Genomic DNA, 22,515 nt, shown 5'->3' with positions numbered 1-22,515 from the left:
CAAATCCTGGAGCCAATAGGGGATGGAAGGCAGTGGAATTGCCAAGATGCTGGCTCTACTTCTGAACTAGTCTCCTTAACAGCATGCAATGAGGCTGGGCCAGAGATTTCTTTGCCCCCTGCCAACATCCACCCAGCCACCAGCCTGGATGGGAGCTTTCTATGCCCTCAGTGGAAGCCAGGTTAGGATTTCAGCCCCATTTGAAGCCCTTCCCCAAATCCACCCCAGCACTACAAATACACATGAGCTGCCTCCTCCCTTGCTTACGTGGCCCTATCTGCACCTCAAAAGCAGGAAGCAGCTGACCAAGTGACCACTGGTTTCTCCTTATTTCTCTCCCTTCCTCCTCCTCCCTTTTCTCCCCCACCTGCTTCTCTGAAGTCTACTGTCGCCCTCAGAAAGGCCCAGAGGAAGGGGGAAGGACCTGGAGGCCTGGAGAGTACTGCACTGGATTCTTCAGTGCCCCTCTCCCCCTCTAATCCCCCCGCACCTCAGCCCAAACCAAACTCTTCAAGGAAACTTTGAGCCACAGCTGAGTGTGCAGAGAGCGGGGACAGGAGGCCATGGGGCACATCCTCTCACAGAGCTGGAAAAAGTGACCCGGAACTGAGGACCAGGATCAACGGAAAGTTGTGGGGGCGGCCAGAGTTCGGAGCGAGGGTGGTGACTCAGCCCTTTGTCATCAGTCTGGTGTTTTTTGAGTGTTTTTTTTTTAATGATATTTGTTAAGTGCTTACTATGTGCCAGGCACTGTGTTAAGCACTGGGGGTAGACACAAGCTAATCTCTTTGGACACAGACCCCGTCCCACATGGGGCTCTCAGAATTAATCCCCATTTTATAGATGAGCTACCTGAGGCTCAGCGAAGATAAATGACTTTCCCAAGATCACACAGCAGACAGGTAGCAGAACCAGGAAGAATCTAGATTCTCTGACTTCAAGGTCCTTACTCCTTTCATTAAGCTACACTGCTTCATGGTTAAGATTATTCATAAAGGTGCCCTTAAGGCTGTCACCACCACCAGGCGGCAACAGCAGGAGAAAAAGGGGCTCAGAATTGGCTCCCAGAGCTTTCTCCTGGGCCGCTGACAGGCTGGGTGATGGTCCTGTTCAGGGCCTTCTGTTAGTTTGCCCCGGGAGTGATGGGCCGGGAGCCAGTTCTGAAGAGCAGCCCTCGCCCTGCATTCTACAGGGTGTGTTCTTCTAGTGGTTTTCCAACAACCAGTGCTCCCAAAGCCTGCCAGCTACGGCAGGCCTAAGACCAGGGGGTAACTCACGTGCCCCCTGCTCCCAAAGGCACATGGACACCTATGTACTCACTGTCCTATCCAAAATGAAATGCTAACATACACCCACATGATGTGCGCACAGAGCAGGAACCAGGAACAGACTGACATTATGATCAGCACTTTTGCCCCCGTATTTTTATTCCGTTCCTGTTAAAACCGAAACCAAAACCCGACATATTGCATAACCTCAGGATGTATTTGCTATCTGTGTTACACAGTGTCTCGTGCTTAGAAGAACTCCCACTCCTCCATGATGTGTATTGGTGTCCTTTAAATACCAAATAATTAAGTCTCGTTTCTTCTCATCTCAGGCACCTCTCTGCCAGGTTGTCCTGTGTGCACTGTAAACCTAATGTGGAACGGAGTCAGCTCGCTCAGTCAGTGGCATTTATTGAGTGGTGACTGTATGTAGAGCACTATGCTCCTCATGCTTCCTGAACTCTGTTGTTTTCCTAACTTTCCCCACACCCATTGCTCTTACTACCCACCTACCACCACCAGCCTCCCTGTCCAGAAGCTCAGGGTTGGCTCTGCAGCATGGTGTAGTGGATAGAGCACAAGCCTGGGAGTCAGAAGGTCAAGGGTTCTAATCCTGGTTTCACCACTTGTCTGCTGTGTGACCTTGAGCAAGTCACTTCACTTCTCTGGACCTCAGTTACCTCATCTGTAAAATGGGGATTAAGACTGTGGGCCCCATGTGGCAGAGGGACTGTGTCCAACTTGATTTGCTCATACCCACCCCAGCACTTAGTACAGTGCCTGGCATATAGTAAGTGCTTAACAAATACCACAAGTTCTATTATTATTATTATCTCTGCCTTTCACTTCCCACACTCAGTCTATCCTTAAGTATCAGTAGTTCTTCCTCGGGGATCAGCCCCTTCCCTGGCACCATCACTACTATAGCCAACGTCACCTCCCCATTCTTCTCATTCATTCATTCAACCGTATTAACTGAACACTTGCTATGTGCAGAGCACTGTACTAAGTGCTTGGAATTCGGCAACAGATAGAATCAATCCTTACCCAGCAATGGGCCTTCTCCTTAACCAGATCTCCCCACCTCCAGCCTATCCTACCCTCTGCTACTAGGACCTGATAACAATAATAATTACGATGTTTACTATTTGCCAAGCACTGTTCTAAGTGCTGGAGTAGATACAAGGTCATCAGGTGGGACACAGTCCCTGTCTCACATGGGGCTCTTTCAGAACACATCACACCCCTCCTTAAATCACCATTGGCTTCATGTTCCCCTTCACATCAAGAAGGGGTGTAATAATAATAATAATAATAATGATGTTGGTATTTGTTAAGCTCTTACTATGGGCAGAGCACTGTTCTAAGCGCTGGGGTAGATACAGGGTAAGCAGGTTGTCCCAAGGGCGACTCAAGGTTAAACCCCATTTTACAGATGAGGGAACTGAGGGACAGAGAAGTGAAGTGACTTGCCCACAGTCACACAGCTGACAAATGGCAGAGTCGGGATTCGAACCCATGAACTCTGACTCCCAAGCCCGGACTCTTTCCATTGAGCCACGCTGCTTCTCTGTAACCAGGGTGTGGCCTGGTGGATGAAAGCACAGATCTGAGACTCAAAGTATGGGACAGGGTCCGTGTCCCACATGAAAAACTTGTATCAACCACAGCACTCAAAACAGTGTTTGACATGGAGTAAGCGCTTAACAAATGCTATTAAAAGAAAAAGCGTCTGATCATATCTTCAAGGCCCCCCACTGACTGCATCCCTCTTACATAGCCACTTCCTTCTCCTCTACTCCATTTTTAATCTCCAGTTTTTTTAATAGCATTTGTTAAATACTTACTATGTGACAGGCACTGTACTTATCTCTGGGGTAGAATCAAGATAATCTGGTTGGATACAATGTGTGTCCCATATGGGACTCACAGTCTTAATCCTCATTTTACAGATGAGGTAACTGAGGAGAAGAGAAGGGAAGTAACTTGCCCAAGGTTGCACGGGAGACAAGTGGCAGAACTGGATTAGAAACCTAGGTCCCAATCTAAATTTCCTAACTGTCCCTCACTCAATCAATCAGTCAATGGTATTATTGAAAGGTATTTACTGTGTGCACTGCACTGTACTAAGCGCTTGAGAGAGTGCATTACAACAGTTAGCAGACACTTCCATGTCCACAGTGAGCTTACATGAAAGAGCCTTGAGGAACACTCAGTATCCTGCTCTGCACAGAGGGGTGCTCAGTACAGTGGTCTCTACACAGTAAGCATTTAGGGTAGTGCTCAAGAGACAGAGAAGCAGCATGGCTTAGTGGCTTAGTGGAAAGAGCCTGAGCGTGGGACTCAGCGGTTGTGTGTTCTAATTCCGGCTCCACCACTTGTCTGCTGTGTGACTGTGACTTCTCCGTGACTCAGTTACCTCATCTGTAAAACGGGGATTAAGACTGTGAGCCCCACGTGGGAGAACCTGATTACCTTGTATCTACCCCAGCGCTTAGAACAGTGCTTGCCACATAGTAAGCGCTTAACAAATTCATTCAATAGTATTTATTGAGCGCTTACTATGTGCAGAGCCCTGTACTAAGCGCTTGGAATGTACAATTTGGCAACAGATAGAGACAATCCCTGCCCAGTGATGGGCTCACAGTCTAAACAGGGGAGACAGCAGAGCAAAACAGAACAAAACCAAAACAAGACAACATTATCACGATAAATAGAATCAAGGGGATGTGCACCTCATTAATGAAATAAATAGGGTAATAAAAAGTATATACAAATGAGCACAGTGCTAAGGGGAGGGGAAGGGAGGGGGGAGGAGCAGAGGGAAAGGGGGCTTAGCTGAGGGGAGCTGAAGGGGGGAAGGGGGAGGAGCAGAGGGCAGAGGGGGAGCAGAGGGGGAGCAGAGGGAGCAGAAAGAAAAGGGGGTAGCTCAGGCTGGGAATGCCTCTTGGAGGAGGTGAGCTCTCAGTAGAGCTTTGAAGGGAGGAAGACAGTTAGTTTGGCGGAGGTGAGGAGGGAGGGCATTCCAGGCCAGAGGTAGGACGTGGGCTAGGGGTCGACAGCAGGGTGGCGCAGTGGAAAGAGCACGGGCTTTGGAGTCAGGGCTCATGAGTTCGAATCCCAGCTCTGCCACTTGTCGGCTGTGTGACTGTGGGCAAGTCACTTAACTTCTCCGTGCCTCAGTTCCCTCATCTGTAAAATGGGGATTAAGACTGTGAGCCCCACGTGGGACAACCTGATTCCCCTATGTCTACCCCAGCGCTTAGAACAGTGCTCGGCACATAGTAAGCGCTTAACAAATACCAACATTATTATTATTATTATTATTATTAGGGTTGGCGTGAACAGGGGACAGTGAGGAGGTGAGCGGCAGAGGAGCGGAGTGTACGGGGTGGGCAGTAGAAAGAGAGAAGGGAGGTGAGGTACGAGGGGGCAAGGTGATGGAGAGCCTTGAAGCCAAATACCATCATCGTCATCATCAAACATTAGACACAGGTTAATGCTGAAGGTGATGATGAAACCAGCGTGATGGTGAAATTCATTGAAAGCTGGGGAGAGATGGAAAAGCCAGAGGAAGAAGGCTGTGGACTTTGTTCCTCTCTTTTTCAGTCCCCCATCTCCTCCTTTTTCAGACCTGGCTGGGGACAGGGATGCTGAGGGAGGAGATGGGGCAGTATGAGGTGTGGCTAGATGACACCCCTGTTTCTATTTTGGTTAGCTCCTGAAATTCGTCCATGTAAATTTCTCCCCCAGCAAAGTTATTTGTAAAGCAAAATGCAGAAGATTTCTGTGAGTTGAACAGCTGTGTCCTGGTTCTGCCGTGTTAGTTTTGCATAGAGTGGCTGTTTGTGTGTTGTGAAAGTTCTTGTGATGACACAGCATTAGCTTCAGGCAAGGGAATGCAACACAGGGAGCCCCCTCACCACACATCCGAAAAAGGAGGTTACTATTGTAAATAGACTTGCAAATGCACTCACTACATGCACCTCACCCCGCAACAGGAAGGAGATTGGAGAAAGAAGGGGGACGGCTTCCAGCAGTTCACATCAATGGTCACATTCTTCACCATTCAACTGGGCCAAACTCTTACTCACCTTAGCCAGAGAAAATGTTATGATTAACAAGGAGCTACTTTAGCTTGGGAGCTCCTTGAGGACAGGAAGCTCCTTTCTCAGCCTCTCCCATCTCCAGTATGGACTTCACTGTGCTGCCTAGATGATATGTTTTCTAAAAAGTTGTCTCCCCATTCCTCTAAAACCTCCAGTGGTAGCCCATCCCTCTCCCCATCAAACAGAAACTCCTGGCCACCGGCCTTAAGGCCATCAATCAGCTCTCTCAACCTCACAGTTACCCCTTGCTTCTCTCCGACTACAACCCAGCCTACACACTCGGCTCCTCTAACACCAACCTACTCTCAGCACCTCTAGCACCTTTTTCTTGCTCCTTTCTCCCTCCCGCCTGGAACTCCCTCCCCCTTCTCACCTGTAGACCACCACTTTCCCCACCTTCAGAGCCCTACTAAAATCACTTCTTATCCCACTGTCCCAAGTCCTTAGTATATTGCTCTACACAGAGTTAGCGCTTAATAAATATCACTGATTAATTCTCCAGGACATCTTTCCCACCCTATTTCCCTCCCTACTGCATCACCTATGCAGTTGAATCCTCACTCACTAAGCACAGGTACTCACCCCACCTCCACTGCAGCAGCACGGCTTAATAATAATAATAATAATGTTGGTATTTGTTAAGCGCTTACTATGTGCAGAGCACTGTTCTAAGCGCTGGGGTAGACACAGGGGAATCAGGTTGTCCCACGTGGGGCTCACCGTCTTCATCGCCATTTTACAGATGAGGGAACTGGGCACAGAGAAGTTAAGTGACTTGCCCACAGTCACACAGCTGACAAGTGGCAGAGCTGGGATTCGAACTCATGACCTCTGACTCCAAAGCCCATGCTCTTTCCACTGAGCCACGAGAGCACAGGCCTTGGAGTTAAAAGGACTTGGGTTCTAATTCTGGCTCCATCACTTATCTGCTGAGTGACCTTAGACAAGTCACTTCACTTCTCTGGGCCTCAGTTCCCTTATCTTTAAAATGGTGAGTAAGAGAGTGAGCCCCACTGTGGGACAGGGACTGTGTCTTGTATCTACCCCAGCACTTAGAACAGTGCTTGGCACATAGTAAGCACCAAGCACTTACTGTGTCCAGAGCACAATCCTAAGCACTTGAGAGAGTACAATGCAACAGAGCTGTTGGACATGGAACCTACATGCCCAAACTGCCCACGACAAGCTTTTTCACTCAATTTCTTCCCCTTATCTGTAGTGTATTTTAAATGACTGTCTCCCCATAAACACTGTAAGCTCCTTGAGGACAGGGCTCATGTTTATTAACTCTACTGTCTACTCTCTAAAGCACCCAGTACAGTGCTCTGCACACAGTAAATGCTCGATAAATAGTATTGAGTAATTGGTAGTAATGATGGCATACTAAGTGGTTAAGATGTGCCAAGCATTATGCTAAGCACTGGGGTAAATACAAATAATCAATTGTGATAATTATAGTATTTAAGTGCTTACTATGTGTCAAGCACTCTGGTAAATAGAATTTAATTAGATTGAACACAGGTCCTGTCTCATATGAGGCTCACCGTCTAAGTAGGAAGGAAAACAGGTATTAAACAGGTACTTTACAGTTGAAGAAACTGAGGCATAGAGAAATTTAAGTGACTTGCCCAAGGTCACAAAGCAGACAATTGGCAGAGCCAGGATTAGAACCCAGTTCTTCCAACTCCCAGGCCTGTGCTCTTTCTGCTGCTTCTCTACACTGTTTCTTTCCCAAACAGAGCTCATGGTCTAAGAGGGAGGGAGAGTATGTATCTTTTCCCCATTATACAGATGAGGGAACTGAGCATCAATTAAGTTAAGTGACTTGCCCGTGATCACAAAGCAAGATCTATTCACTGGGTCACACTTCTCTTGTCCGGGGTACAGGGAGGTGTTTATCCCTGTCTGGAGAGGGTACTGAGATGCTGGGCCTCAGCAGGGGAGGTCTGAAGGTTCCTAGGGCCCCATGGTCACTGGAGTGAAAAGTATCTCAGACATGCTGTCCCTCTTTCCTCCACTCCAGCTGGACTGGATTGGCTAGAGGAGAGGTTTGATTGGTCCTGGGCTCAGGTAATCACAGAAGGGTCCACGGGCCTGGACTTGGTTGGAAAGTTAGTGGAGCTGGAACTGGAGTCCTGGTTTTAGACCTTAGTTCTGCCTGTGATTCAGTGTCCCTAGATTAGCCACCTTTATCCTGGCCCCATCTTCCTAACCTACCCACAGGGCTATATGGGAAAATCCTGTGTAAATGGAGGGGGAAAGTCAGATGAGGCTGCAGCCCCTCCTTCTATCAGCAATCCCCCAGCCCGGCTCTGATCTCCAGAGTAGGGGGCTTGGGCCCCTCACCCCCCGGGACCTTCTCCTCCCAGGTGATCATCTACGTGGAGGATGTCAACGACGAAATCCCGGTGTTCACCCAGCAACAGTACAGCCGCCTGGGGCTTCGGGAGACGGCCGGCATTGGGACGTCAGTCACTGTCGTCAGGGCGACAGACAGAGACATGGGTGAGGCCCCAGCGGGAAGCTAGGATCCCCTCCTCCACATCCACAGACCGCAGCCCCTGCTGGGTCACTGAGGCCTACAGCTCCTGACTCCCTCCCAAGGATTGGCTGCAGGACACCAGGATGGTCCAGACCAGGCTGGGCTCTGGAATGGGGCATACTCATTCATTTCCAGGCCCAATCCGGGAAGTTGGGCAGGCCTAGGTTTGACCGAGAATTTGTATTGCTGTAAAGTGCCCAGGCTCAGCATCCCCCTAAAATGAGCCCAAACTCCCAGCCAGTTCTGAAACTGAACTGCCTCCTAGGGGTCCTCAGCCATTCTCTCTCATTTACCCAGACTCAATTGCTACTCAGTGCCAGTAAGCACTTGAGAACAGGCTCCCCGCTTTTCCTGGTCAGCCCAGTGGCCCATCCAACCCAAAGGATAGAGTTGTCTCCACAGTGGCACCGGGATGCTGGGATGTAGCGTGCGCTGGACGTCATCTTGGGCATGGCCTTCTGGCTCAAGTTGACCATGCAACACCCCTCTATAATCCCTCAAACATCCAAATTTCCCCTCTATTACCCCTCCACAGGCCCCTGGTCTGTTAATCTTTCTCAATATTTCCGGAGCCTTCCAGCACCCCAACCTCTCCCTCTAACACCCCAGGCTTTCATGTTAACTATTTCTGTCTGATGAGTCAATCCAAGCCCCTCCCAGACTTCCTCATGCTGCCCAGTCTGGGACCAAATTCTAGATACTCTCCACCCAAGGAGGGACCAAAGGTCCTCTTGGGTTTGTGCTGAATCCGCTCCCTTCAAGTTTCCTGTTAGGGAGGTATGGGCTTTTTTTTATGGTATTAGTTAAGTACTTACTATATGTCAAACACGGTTCTACATGCTGGGCTAGATACAAGTTAATTAGGTTGGACACAGTCTCTGTCCCGCATGATGTTCACAGTCTAAGTAGGAGGGAGAACAGGAGAATCGAAGCAAAGAGAAGTTAAGTGACTTGCCCAAGGACACACAGAAAGCAATTGGCAGAGTTGGGGTTTAGATTCCAGGCCCTCTGACTCCCAAGCCTGTGCTCCTTCCACTAGGACAACACTGCTTCACCAGGTTTTGCTCTTTCCACTAGGACACACTGCTTCACCAGGTTTGGAGGAATAACCATGTCGCACCTGTCCCCATTCCGCCATACCAGCCCAAACCCACACTCTCGTGGAGCTGGGCCAGGACAGTCCTGGTCTTCTGGGCTGTCAGGAAACAAAGGGAGATGGAGTATGCAGGGAAATTCACCTTCCCTTGGGCCTGATAGAGCACTCCCCTTCTTCCTTTGGATGGAGGATCCCCCGGGCTTCTTAGCGGGTGGGCAAACCCCAGAGATTGGTCAGACCTCCCTCTGGGGCATTACAGAGGGAGTGGTCTACGCCTACCACTAGAGTGTGATAACCACAGGGGAAGCCAGCTGAGTATGAAGGGTTCCGCAGCAGAGACCTCGCCAGCCACGACTGACACCGAAACTGGCTCCAGACGCGAGCATGGGTGCATACTGGGATGGGTCCCCTGAGTCCCTGAGTCAGTCGAGGCGGGGACCATCCCAGGGAGCCCATGCTGTGCCCCCCAGGGAATGCCGGTCTGGTGAGCTACCGCATCCTGTCCGGCTCAGAAGGGAAGTTTGAGATTGATGAGAGCACAGGGCTCATCACTACTATCGACTACCTGGACTACGAGACCAAGACCAGCTACCTGATGAACATCTCTGCCACGGATCAGGCACCCCCCAACCACCGAGGCTTCTGCAGCGTCTACATCAGCCTGCTGAATGAGCTGGATGAGGCCGTGCAGTTTTCCAACTCCTCCTATGAGGCGGCCATCCCCGAGAACCTGGCCTGGGGCTCGGAGGTGCTGCGGGTGCAGGCCCACTCCATCGACAACCTCAATCAGATCACCTACAAGTTCGACCCCAACACCAACGCCCAGGCTCGGGCCCTCTTCAAGATCGACGGGGTCACCGTATGTCACGGGCCGGGTGAGGTGGGAGGAGGCTGGTGAAGCTGCCCCAGGAGGGTCCGGCTGGTGCAGGGCCCCGCTCCTCATCGCGATCCCCCTGGGCTTCCGTCACAGGGCGTGATCACCGTCCAGGGCCCAGTGGACCGGGAGAAAGGGGACTTCCACGTGCTGACGGTGGTGGCGGATGATGGCGGCCCCAAGGTTGACTCCACAGTGGTGAGTGGTCCTGGAGCTGGGAAGCAGAGGACCTATCCTGGAGCTGGTCATCTTTGTCCCACTACCCCGGAACGGGACAGGGCCCCAAAGGGAGCCTCGCGGGCCTTTCAGAGGCCCAGGACAAGTCTGAAGATAGACCCTGAGGGAGAGTGATGCAAACCCCAGAGGGAGCACTGGGAGGGAGTTGTCTAAGCTGGTGTGTCCCTGTGTGTAGGAGGGGCGATCACCATGCTTTCTCCCAGCCAGCCCTGTCTCACAGACCTCAGGGTCTATCTTCAGATCTGCCCTGCCCCAGCAGTAGGACTGATGGTTGACTCTGGGCTCTCCAGCTTGGCTGGGAAGAGCAGAGCAGTGGCGTCTGGAGACAGTCCCTGGAGGGTCCCTGCCCCTACCTTTCGGTCTATCATTGTACTGAGTGCTTATTGTGTGCAGAGCACTGTACTAAGCACGTGAAAGAGTATAATGTAACAGAATTGGTAGACACCTTCCCTGCCACAGTCTGGAGGGGGAGACCGACATTAATATAAATAAATAAATTATGAATATTTATATAAGTGCTATGGGCCTGAGGGAAGGATGAATAAAAGGTGCAAATCCAAGTTCAAGGGCTAAGCCAAAGGCTGTGGGGGGAGAGGAAATGAGGACCTAGTCAAGGAAGGAAGGCCTCTTGGAGGGGGTGTGCCTTCAATAAAGCTTTGCAGGTGGGTTAGAGCAATAGTCTGTTGGATATGAAGAGGGAGGGCATTCCAGGCCAGAAGCAGGTTGTGGGCCAGAGGTCGGTGGCAAGATAGATGAGATTGAGGTACAGTGAGTAGGTTGGCACTAGAGGTGCAAAGTGTGGCGGCTGAGTTGTAGTAGGAAATCAGGGAAGTAAGGTAGGAGGCGGTAAGATAATTGAGTGCTTTAAAACCATAGGTAAGACATCTCTGTTGGAGGCATGGGAAAACACAGAGTGAATATTTCTGTAAGAAATATGATCTGGGCAGCAGAGTTAAGTATGGATTGGAGTAGGGAGTAATCATAGTACTATCACAGGGTAGTAGATTGGGTGGAAAGGGAAGGGGGTATTTTAGCAATGTTGTGAAGGTCCAACTGACAGGATTTGGTGACCGATTGAATACATGGGTTGAATGAGAGATATGTTAAGGATAATGCCAAGCTTATGGGCTTGTAAGAGAGGGAGGCTGGTAATAATGCTGGTATTTGTTAAGCGCTTACTATGTGCAGAGCACTGTTCTAAGCGCTGGGGGAGACACGGGGGAATCAGGTTGTCCCACATGGGGCTCACAGTCTTAATCCCCATTTTACAGATGGGGTAACTGAGGCCCAGAGAAGTTAAGTGACTTGCCCACAGTCACACAGCTGACAAGTGGCAGAGCTGGGATTCGAACTCATGACCCCTGACTCCAAAGCCCATGCTCTTTCCACTGAGCCACGCTGCTTCTCAGTGTTGTCTACAGTGAAAGGAAAGTCAGAGGAAGAACAAAGTCAGTGAAAGGAAAGTCAGAGGAAGGAGAAAGTTTGGGAGGGAAGAGAAGTTTTGTTTTGGACATGCAAAGCCTGAGGTGTCCATGATGGGACAGCCAAGTAGAGATGTCCTGAGAGCAGATGGAAATGCAAGACTATAGAGAAGGAGAGAAATCAGGACTGGAGAGGCAGATTTGGGAATCATCCACATAGAGATGATAGTTGAAGCCATAGGAGCAGGTGAGTTCTCCAAGGAAGTGGCTATAGGTGGAGAATAGAAGAAGACACAGATCTGAACCTTGAGGGACTCCCACAGTTAGGGGGTGGGAGGTAGAGGAGGAACCCATGAGAGAGACTGAGAATGAGTGGCCAGAGAAATAGGAGAAGAACCAGGGGAGGACAGAGTGCGTGAAGTGAAGGATGGATAATGTTTCCAGGAAAAGAGGGTGGTCGACAACTGAGAGGTTAAGGAGGATTATGATGGAATAGAGGCTATTGTATTTGACAAGAAGGAGATTATTTGTGACCTTTGAGAGAGCAGTTTCTGTAGAGTGAAGGGGGCAGAAGCCAGACTGGAAGGGGTCAAGGAGAGAACTGGAGGAGAGAAACTGGAGATAGTGGGTGTAGACAACTCTTTCTTGCAGGTGTAGTCTTTCCTGCGTGGAAGGAGCAAACCTAACCAATAACAGTCTGTTTTCTGTCTTTCTTTCTCTGGCTACCCTCCTGCAGAAGGTGAGTAGAGGCACAATGCTGCCATCCCCACCCCCGGCCCTGTTCCCACACAGTTGGTCCCCCCTCGTTTTCGTCATGATCCTGGTCAGCTGACAGTGGGCCCGTACATCTGTCTAGAGGCCCAAGAGACAAAACCTTGCTTGGTCCAGCAAGGGGGCAGACAGGTGGGCTAGGACTAGGAAGGGAAAGTTGGCCATACAAGGGGAAAGTTCTTCTCTCTACTTTCTGCAGCCCAAAAGGGCAGGGGGCAGTTCCCCTGAGGCCCTTAGGGTCAAACACCTCCGAGGCTGCACCATCACAGCTAGCTCTCTTGGAGAAGGCCCCATTCCCAGAGCGAAGTCTTGCAGGTTCAAGGGGAAATGAGTTGGCTCAGGGAGAGGAAGCAGGGACACTGTGCTCCCCAGCCTGCTTCCCCCCACCCCCACCCCACCCCCACCACCTTGCTCTGGCTGCTGGCTCCCTAATCTAGAATTCTCAGCTGGAAGATAACTTCCGGAGGTCATTGCAGCCACCCCCTGCCTCCTGGGGGGTGTCCTGTTCTTAAGTCCTTGAGGGACTTAACCACCTTAACTCTCCATGAAGTTAACTGGAGTTTGCCTGGAGGCAGGGTGCTGAAGGGAAGACAGGTCTGGAAGAGGCAGGGTGCTGACCAGCGGGAAGCATCAGTGACTCCTAAAGTCTACCCTGCCTCCCTCCTGCTGCAGTAGAGTCTGCTCTGTGTCTGCAGTGAAGGTGGAGCACAGGCTCATGCAATCACTGAGCATGAACAAAGCAGAGTACCCTGCGTGTCAAATGACCTCATCTCTTCCCCCTTGTTCTCTTCCTGCCAAGCGGGACTGTGCCACATTAAAGGTGATAGCGCTTCCTCGGCGACACCTACACCTGCCAGCCCTCTCTCCCCACCCTCAACCCCCACCCTCCATTTCCGCAGCAACCACGGTCTCCACCCACTTCCCTTCCCGGGGCCTGGAGGGTACAGGCCAGCCACCGCCATCTGAACAACATCTGTCTCCCCCGCTCCCCCGGGGTTCCGGACCTAGGCCTGAGGTGGGCAGGGGTCCCTTGGGGGACAGAGCAGGGACTCCCTGTTAGCAGTTTGCAGCGCCCTCCCACCACCAGCTTGGGTGGAAGCCAGGAAGCGTTCCCCTCCCCCAACCGCGCTCAATGTCTGATAAAGAATAGCAGGGCGTGGCTACACTTCTGGAGGATTACACAAATGCAGAGAGTATCTCCCAGCGATTGATGGCCCACTGGCCCCAGAAGTCGTTTGTTGCTGCCCACAGGCATTTGTGAGAGCTTCTGAGCTGGAGCACCAGTTACACCAAGGAGAGCCCACACCCCAGATCTTGTGATCGGGGCACTCGGTTCTACAAAGAACTTCCCCCTGGCTGCTCAGGAGCATTCCCCAAGGTGCTTAGGAGCACAAATTCTCCAACAAGTAGCTACAAGAGGGAGAAAGAGAGATACGGGCAGAGGGAGGGCAGACATGACAGTTGGAAAGTGAAATGATCTCGCATCTGATTGCAGGAGCGCTTAGTATAGTGCTTTGCACCAGGTAAGCTCTCAATAAATACGAATGAATGAATGAAGAAGAGTCCTAGAGGATGCAGAACACAGGTGAATCTTTGTCATCTTAAAAAGGCACAGTTGAGAGTGGTGGGTTTTGTAGGAGGTGCCTCAGGCCGCCAGCTAACACACTGCGGGTGATGGAGGTGCTGGCTGCCCGGGCAGCCGCCGTACCCAACCCCGAGACGTTGCGGTTGGACTGCTGGCCTCACTGGCCATGGGTCTCTAATCGGACCAGAGAGCTTCAGAGAGAGACTGAAGCCTCAGCATTGTTGTCTCTGACCTGTTAGCTCTTCAAAGCCTGCCTGTAACTCCCCCGCAGCATTCTGCATACTGTCCCTCCCCCAACATCGGGGCCCCACCCCCACCCTACCCACAGAGTGTGGTTTCCGACGTCTGTGGGTTCAGTGTTGTTTCGAAGGGACTTAAACAAGTTTCCTTAGCCCAACTTGTACACAGAGAACCAGTGCCCCAACTTTTGTGACTGGAAGACACAGAGTTGGACCTCTGAGACAGCCCCAGGTGTCAAGAGCCAGAAGGGACTACAGAGGGCAGAGCTCCAGGCTTCTCCTGGGTCTGTCAGGAGAGGTAGGGGTGGGGATCCCAGGGGAGGGTTGTCAGGGCAAACAGCAGTCACACCTCCTCCCTAACCTGCTCAAGCTCAGGGCTGCAGCAGGCCCACCACAACAAGAGAGGTAATGAATAGGTCATGACCAATGGGGAAGACTTTTGCTCCTTTTCACCAAACCCCCGCCTCCAAGCCCCTCCCCCCAACCCTAGCTCGGCCAGTTGTCCCTGGATAGGCCTAAGAAAATCACTGGCTGAGCTCAATCCCGATGCTGCCCCAATCCACCTCCCGGAAGCTCTGGGTCCCAGCTGGGACCCCCACCCGCAATGCAGAACCCCATTCACCCCCATGCCCAATGCACCCGGGATTGAGGCTCTCCTCTTCCTCCCACAAAGGTCTACATCACGGTACTGGATGAAAATGACAACAGCCCCCAGTTTGATGTCACATCGGACTCAGCAGTCAGCGTGCCAGAGGACATCGCCCTGGGCCAGCGGGTGGCCCTGGTCCAGGCCCGAGACCCCGATGCAGGAAGCAATGGGCAGGTATTGCCCTGCCTCTCCCTGGGGGGGGGGGGGCGGAGGCCCCTCCTCAGGCCTTAATCCAGCCCTGGGTTCATCTAATCAGTTCCACACCTCCACTCTTCCCAATCACTTCTCCTCCGAGAGGCCTTCTCCGATTAAGCCCTTTTTTCCCCAGCTCCCTCTCTTTTCTGCCTTGTCTGGGTGCTTGGTTCTTTGAGCATTTGATATTCGCCCCTCCATCAACCTCTTTTCTACATATCTTTAAATTATAAATTGTACTATATATCTGTATTAATGTCTGTCACACCTCCTAGACTTTAAACTCATTGTGGGCAGGGAACATGTGGACTAACTTGTATTCTCCCAAGTGCTTAGTACAGTGCTCTGCACATAAGTGCTCAATAAATAACACTGATGATAATGATGATTACAGCCCAGAATGGCCATCATGGACGATAGAGTGCAGCCACAGGAATTCAATGTCCTGGGTTTGAGGGCTGCCTCCTCTTCTTCCACCTCTCTTCGGCCAGGAGGCCAGAGAAAACCCCTCTTTTTCCTCCACTTTCCTTGTCAGTAAAAAAAGGCTTAAGAGTCCTAGCTGCTGACTTGAACTTCAACTTCCCTGGGGCAGAAAGAAGGCACCTGAGCTGTGAAACAGTGATCCACGAATCGGAGAGGGTCACTGGAGAACTAAGAATAGGTTGGGTGAGGGACAGGGTTTGGAAGCAGGAAGATTGAGGGCCGCTCAAAGTCCACGGGAGAGATAGGCATCCTGGCTTTTTATCTCAGGTTCTCCATCTATAAAATGGATGGCTGCCAACACAATCGTTGATGGGTTATTTCTGGGAATCAGTGAGTCTTTGGGCTGGAAGGCATTTCCTGAGGTCATTCAGTCCATCCCTCTGCCCCCATGCATGATTACACCCCATGCAACTTAATCCTGAGCCCAGGAGAGGCCAGATAGAGCCCAGAGAGACTTCTCTGGCTTTGTGACCATATGATGGCGGCAGAGTAGAGCTAGAGCAGCTTTTAAGAGCTTCATTGAAAACTGCCATGGGACAGTCAGCAGTCTCTGATCTCGCTTTCTTTCTTGTGCAGGGAGGCCTTGTCTATGAGAGAGCATAAATTGCTCCCTTTGTCAAAACCCACTGCAAGCCCTGGGCCAGCTCCTCCTAACAGTCACCTCCTCTCCCAACAGGCCCTTCCCTCTACACCCTTCCCCACCCTCAGCTCGGGTTCCCCTCCCAGCCTATCATTCAGCAAGCCCTGACCATATTGATTGTTGGCCCACCCAGAGTTGAGACTGTCCCAAGCCTTTAACCTCCATATCTGATCTGCACAGCCACCTCTGCTCACCGGTCAGAAGTGATGACTCTGATCCTTCAGGGAGTCGATGATCCTTCAGGAAGTCCACCTCTATCCTGTCAGCAGGACAGTGACTTCTTCAAAGTAACTGTAGTATTGGTTCAGTGTTTCCTATAAACTAAGCACTATACTAAGCATTAGGGTAGATACCAGATAATCAGACACAGTCCCTGTCCCATACAGGGATCACGGTCTCTGTGAAAGAGAGAACAACTACTGAATCCCTACTTTACAGTGGTAGAAACTGAGGCCCAGAGAAGTGAAGTGACTTGCCCAAGGACATACAGTAGGCAACTGACAGAGCCAGGGTTAGAACCCAGCTCCTCTAGGTCTTTCCTCTGGGCAGCACTGCCATTCTAGGCCATGACTGGACTTCTGCCACAGGCCATTTTGTTAATGGTCTTTTCTAAGAAGGTCTGTGGTCCTACAAGAGGCCAGCTCAAAAACCTAGGGAAGGGCACACTGTCATGGTCTCCCCATCCGAACCTCCCCTCCTGTGCTTCCTTTGGGCTCCTACTCCCTTCCCAGTCCTCCCCCGTGACCTGGTCTCCTCTCCTTCCAGGTGATATTTTCCTTGGCCTCGGGAAACATCGGTCGGGTCTTTGAGATCCTCACCACCAACGGCACCTATGGAGAGGTATTTGTGGTCAAGGCCCTGGACCGAGAAAGCCTGGATCGCTATATTCTTAAGGTGAATGGGGCAGAAGTGACAACTTTCCACTGGGAGCACAGGGATAACAAGGGAGCAGGGATTTCAGTGGGGAGATATGGACTTATGTACATATAATGATAATAATAATTATGGTACCTGTTAAGTGCTTACTGTGTGCCAAGCAGTGTTCTAAGCACTGAGGTAGCTACAATTTAATCAGATTGGACACAGGCCCTGTCCCAGATTGGGCTCACACTCTTAATCCCCATTTTTTACAGATGAGGTAAATGAGGCAAAGAGAACTTGTCACACAGCAGACAAGTGGTGGAGCCAGGATTAGAACCCATGACCTTCTAACTCCCAGACCCATGCTTTATCCACTACACCATGCTGCTTCTCATGTTGCTTACAGATCTGTAATTTATTTATATTAATATTTATCTCCCCCTCTAGACTGTAAGCTCCTTGACGGCAGGGAATGTACCTACCAACTCAGTTATATTATATTCACCCAAGTGCTTAGTACTATGCTCTGCACAAAATAGTGGTCGATAAAAACCAATGATTGGTGAAGACTGGGACAGGGTAGACCTCTAAGAGCAAACAGACCAGAAAGCCACCATCTGGGGTCTTCTCAGCCCTGATTGGAAACTCTCAGGCTGTGTCGGAGCCCTGGAATGAGCCAGGTTGGGAGGTTGGGAGACTGATGGGCTGGGAGCCTGGGTGGCTGGCTCAGACAGGTTGCAGGGGGCACCGGGGAGTGGGCACCTATATAATCGGGTCTCCCCTTGCCCCCACTTCTCTCTCCCCTACCTAAGCCAAGCAGTTGCTGGCCTTAAAAGTGTTGCTTGCCTGCCAGACATTGACTCCAGCCATCAGAGAGCTTCTTCCTGAGTGGCCCAAGTCACACGGCTCGGAACACAGAGTGAGGTGGGTAGGGAGACAGTCATTACCCAGAAAAGCTGGGCTCCCAGTGATGGGCTGCTGTGGCCAGTGTCCCCCGACATCAAGGCAGGCCTCTTTATTCTTGAGGGGCTGCAGGGAGCTGTCCAGACAGGGGAACCAGTCCAGAACAGCTGCTCCGTGCTGGCCACTGTTGCTCTACTCTACCCGATGGAACTGACAAATATGGATTTGATCTGTGCTTTATACCTCCATCCTACAGGAAGATGATCAAAAGGCTTGTGTCTTCTTGGATTCCAAAGTCATGAACAAGGCTCCTCCATCACCCCCAGCCCCATCACCAGGTCTAATCCCATTGCTTCCCTCTTCAATAGATCCAGGCTTCTGACTGTGGCTCCCCACCCCGGAGAAAGGACCACATTTTGCGGGTGACCATCCTGGATGTCAATGACAACCCCCCGGTCATCGAAAGTCCCTTTGGCTACAATGTCACAGTAAATGAGGTGAGACCACCCTCACCACTTCTCCGGTCACCACACTCTAGAGGGTGGCAGAAGCTCAGAGGGGTTCCATTTTTCTCTGCTCACTGGACAACCAGGACAAAGCCTGGATAACCTATGCCTGGGCAGCCTAAGGAGTGAATGCCAGCGCCAACCTCAGCCCCATCATGGGAGCTAGAATGGGCAGTGTCGGGGAACCAACCAACCCGTGGAAGAGCTTTTCTGGAAGTGGGGACAGTGCCACTGTCACTGCCAAACCTCTGGAATGAGAAGCAGGGGCATCTCTGAGTGAAGGCTGTAAACTCATTATGGGCAGGAAATATATATGCTAATTCTATTATTTTGTACTCTCCCAAGCATTTAGCACAGTGCTCAGCACATTGTAAGTACTCAATAAATACCAGTGATTGATCAATTAAGGTGGTCTTCCCAGCCCCCATCCCACCCCAGCTCCCGAGGGGCACCAAGGGATGGATCCCCTTCTAGAGACCAGCCCCATTAGCCCAGAAAACTGGAGTTGGGAAGTAATTATTCTAATTCATCACCAACAACTGCTGATCTGGGTCCCAGTCTCCCTTGGAATCAGGCTCAGGGCACCCCGATTCCTGATTCTCCAGGGCTCCAACTAGGTGGGAACATGAATGGAAAGTGGCAAAATTGTCAGTGGGAAGATTTGGGAAAAGCCAGCCCGATACCAAACTGAGACAGCACCTACCCACAATGCTGATGTGTCTCTCTCTCCATCTCTCCCTCCACTCTCCATGCCTCCTACAGAATGTGGGCGGGGGCACTGCTGTGGTCCAGGTTAGAGCCAGCGACCGAGACATTGGGCTCAACAGCCTCCTGTCCTACTACATTACCCGGGGGAATGAGGACATGACCTTCCGCATAGATCGGGTCACAGGAGAGATCGCTACCCGGCCCTCCCCTCCGGACCGCGAACGCCAGAGCTTCTACCACCTGGTGGTCACAGTGGAAGACGAAGGCACCCCAGCCCTGTCGGTGAGTGCCCGGAGCCACAGAGGGAGGTGAGCGGGAGGGCAAAGGGAAGAGTCAGCGGCGTATGGGAAAGAAGTTCTGCTAGAGATCTCCCATAGGGGCTTGGCAGTGAAGTAGGTGGAAGCTTGGGCCTGCCTCAGACTGGGCCAGCCAGCCATTTGTTGCCCTCATTCCTCTGCCAGGGTTCTGAGGTGTGCGGTCAGTAGTGGATAGAGCACAGGCCTGGGAGCCAGAAGGACCTGGGTTCTAATTCTGGCTTGGCCACTTGTTTTCTATGTGACCTTGGGCAAGTAACTTAACTTATCTTAACCTTAGTTCCCTCATCTGTAAAATGGGGATTGAGACTGTGAACCCATGTGAGACAGGGCATGTATCCAACCCAACCCAATGTCCTTGTATCCACCTCAGAGCTTGGTACAGTGCTTGGCACAAATACCACAATTACTAATATTATTATTATTAGGTCAGTGACCTCATTAAATATTTCCTGGTGACACACCCTCCAGCTCTGGACAAGTTCTCTATCAGATTATTAGCCTGCTGAGGGCAGATGGGGATCTCTGCAATAATGTGTGGCCCAAGACTCCTGCTGCCACCCCCCCCCACCGCAGCAGTCCTCTGTTGGAGTCCTGTGGTGAAGGATTTCACCCTCTCCCATTCCAGCCTATGGTCTGATGCTGGGCAGCACAGTTTAAGAGAGAGGGGTGGAAATCAGAGGAGAGCCCAGATCAAGCCATGGAAAGTTTGACTTGTGAGAAAAGGCTAATGGAGGAGCTGGAAGAGAAGGCTGAGGGTAAGCCTGGTTTCCAGAGGTTAGAGGGAGTGACATTTCCCCTCTTCCAGTGAAGACGAAACGGGCTATTTGGCTGCACAAATGATTAGATTTGGGGAAGAATTTCCTGTCAGAGAGAGTCGAGTCACCCGAAAGCTTATGGAATGGCCTAGACATTTTTTAGGTAGTGCTCTGGAGAGAGGTGAGGGAATGGCCGGGGTGGTGTCTCCCTGCAGCCGGTCAGGTGCCCAAGCGCAAAAGTCTTGTTCCCAGGACACTCACTCACACAAACACTCATACACATGCACATGCATGCACACATGGCCTCCCTATTTACTTGATTCTATCCTTTTAGTCCCTGCCCAACTATCATGTCCACAGCCAATCAAGTCAGACCTCCAGTCTCACTCCAGAATCCTCATCTGCACCGCCTCCCCTCACACAGGGCCAGCTCCTTTTGCTGAGATAACCAGGGCCTCTCATATGGCCCAGATGGTGGCATGAGCAGTGCCCACCTATGGCCTAGTGCCAAGTGGCCTTATCCAGCTCTGATCTGTTGGACTGCCAGGACCAATGGCCAGACCAGGCAGATGCCCAATGAGGGATGGAGATGGGCTGAGCTAGATACATTTAAAAACAGGAAACCACGGTGACAGAAAAGAAAGAAGAAAAAAGAAAAGAAAGAAGCTGCACCTAGAAGAGGCTGAATGAAGGAAGCGTGCTGCGCTCTCCTGTTCCCCTGCCCCGGCCCCTCGCTGCAGCCCTGCGGCCATGTCAGGGTTGGAGCTGCTGTGGCTACAGAGCCTGCTCTCTGTCTTTCACCGCAGAGACACTCAGAGATGCTCCACTTGCTGCGATTGGGGGCGGGTGGCCTATCTTGAGAGAAACGCAGCTCCTTCCCGCTTGAGGCCCCTGAGGCCCTCATCCGGGGTCTCCAGCCCAGATGTTTGTAGGGGCCAACGCACCCAGCCCATTTAGCTGGATCAGGCTCCAGGCAAGCTTGGTGGGCCCAGAAAAGGCCCATGGTGAACCCCAATATTCGCCAATCAACCCCAGGAGAGGCCTCAGGAAAGACTCTTCCCATCTCCAGCCAGAGACTCCTCCCACATGGGCCTGCTGACCAGGGAATAGAGCTTCCTAACTAATAATAATAATGTTGGTATTTGTTAAGCACTTACTACGTGCAGAGCACTGTTCTAAGCTCTGGGGTAGATACAGGGGAATGAGGTTGTCCCACTGAGGCTCACAGTCTTCATCCTCATTTCAGATGAGGGAACTGAGGCACAGAGAAGTGAAGTGACTTGCCCACAGTCACAAAGCGGACAAGGGGTAGAGTCGGGATGCGAACCCATGATTGCTGACTCCCAAGCCCAGGCTCTTTCCACTGAGCCACGCTGCTTCTCTAACTAGGTGGAGTATTTTTATTTAAATCACAAGTCTGGGCTGGTATTCAAATCAGCAGCAGCAGAATCCAGAGTGTGCTCCGCCCCTGTATTTATATGGTGTTTCATCTTCCTCCTCACCATTCCTGGCAAAGACTTCTTCTTCCAGTGTGAGGGAGGCTGGCCATGCCTTCCATCTCTGTTGCAGACTTGAGCCTGCTCACCCCCTCTACCCGCAGCTGAGCATGTTCACCACCTTCTACCGGAGCTGGGCATGCTCACTCTCCACTCCCCAGAGGTGGGCAAGCTCACTCCCCAGAGCTGAGCAGGTTCACTTCCTCTCCCCAGAGGTGGGCATGCTTACTTCCCACTCCCCAAAGCTGAGTATGTTTGCCTTCTCTCCCCAGAGCTGGGCATGCTCACTCCTCACTCTCCAGATCTAGGCATGCTCACTCTCTATGCTGCCAGGATGAGATGTAATCTGTGATTCAAATGATATACGGTTTACATAAGGAGCAGTTTGGTCCACACTACTACTGGGAGCCATTCCCTAGACACATCCTTTTTCAACAGGACTCTCTGGCTATAGAAAGGAGCCAGCAAGGGGTAATCTCTACTGAACCCATGGGGGTCTCAGGAATTCTAGCTCAGGAATTCTCATTACCCCCTCAAGGAAGCGCCCCTGGGCAACCAGATTGAGGCCCCAAGTCAGGAGCTGAGAGGGCAACAAGCCCTTCCTCCAGCCAAACCCAGGCTTGACCCCAAGACAGCAGGAGATTCCAGCTGAAACAAGGTGTCCTTCATGGACCCAGACTGTCTACCATCTCCCCTGTCTATCTCCTTTGGCCGTTCAGTGCTTCCTGGCCAAAGAACAGAAAATGCAGCTGCAGCTTTAGGGCTCTTGGACCTAGGAGATTCCTAGAACCAGTTGGGCAAAACCAGAGGATAATGAGGCTTCTCGGCTGTGAAGTTGGACACTGGTAGGCCTGGGTGTTTGT

At 51.5% G+C, this 22,515-nt stretch overlaps 1 protein-coding gene across 2 annotated transcripts in view; it reads left to right on the top strand.

The window, feature by feature from the left end:
* Positions 1-22,515, top strand: part of CDH23 (cadherin related 23) — a 382,425-nt gene that overhangs the window by 285,573 nt on the left and 74,337 nt on the right. For both annotated transcript variants that reach the window (XM_039911511.1, XM_039911510.1), the window contains 7 exons: positions 7,747-7,882; positions 9,486-9,874; positions 9,986-10,087; positions 14,813-14,965; positions 16,872-17,000; positions 18,239-18,367; positions 19,139-19,366. In XM_039911511.1, coding sequence (XP_039767445.1) covers positions 7,747-7,882; positions 9,486-9,874; positions 9,986-10,087; positions 14,813-14,965; positions 16,872-17,000; positions 18,239-18,367; positions 19,139-19,366 — 1,266 coding nt within the window. The remainder of the gene's footprint in view (positions 1-7,746; positions 7,883-9,485; positions 9,875-9,985; positions 10,088-14,812; positions 14,966-16,871; positions 17,001-18,238; positions 18,368-19,138; positions 19,367-22,515) is intronic.

The sequence above is a fragment of the Ornithorhynchus anatinus genome, chromosome 3 (assembly GCF_004115215.2).
Source record: "Ornithorhynchus anatinus isolate Pmale09 chromosome 3, mOrnAna1.pri.v4, whole genome shotgun sequence".
Lineage (NCBI taxonomy): Eukaryota > Metazoa > Chordata > Mammalia > Monotremata > Ornithorhynchidae > Ornithorhynchus > Ornithorhynchus anatinus.
Note: the sequence above shows the minus strand (reverse complement) of the source record. Positions and strands in the feature narration are given on the sequence as shown.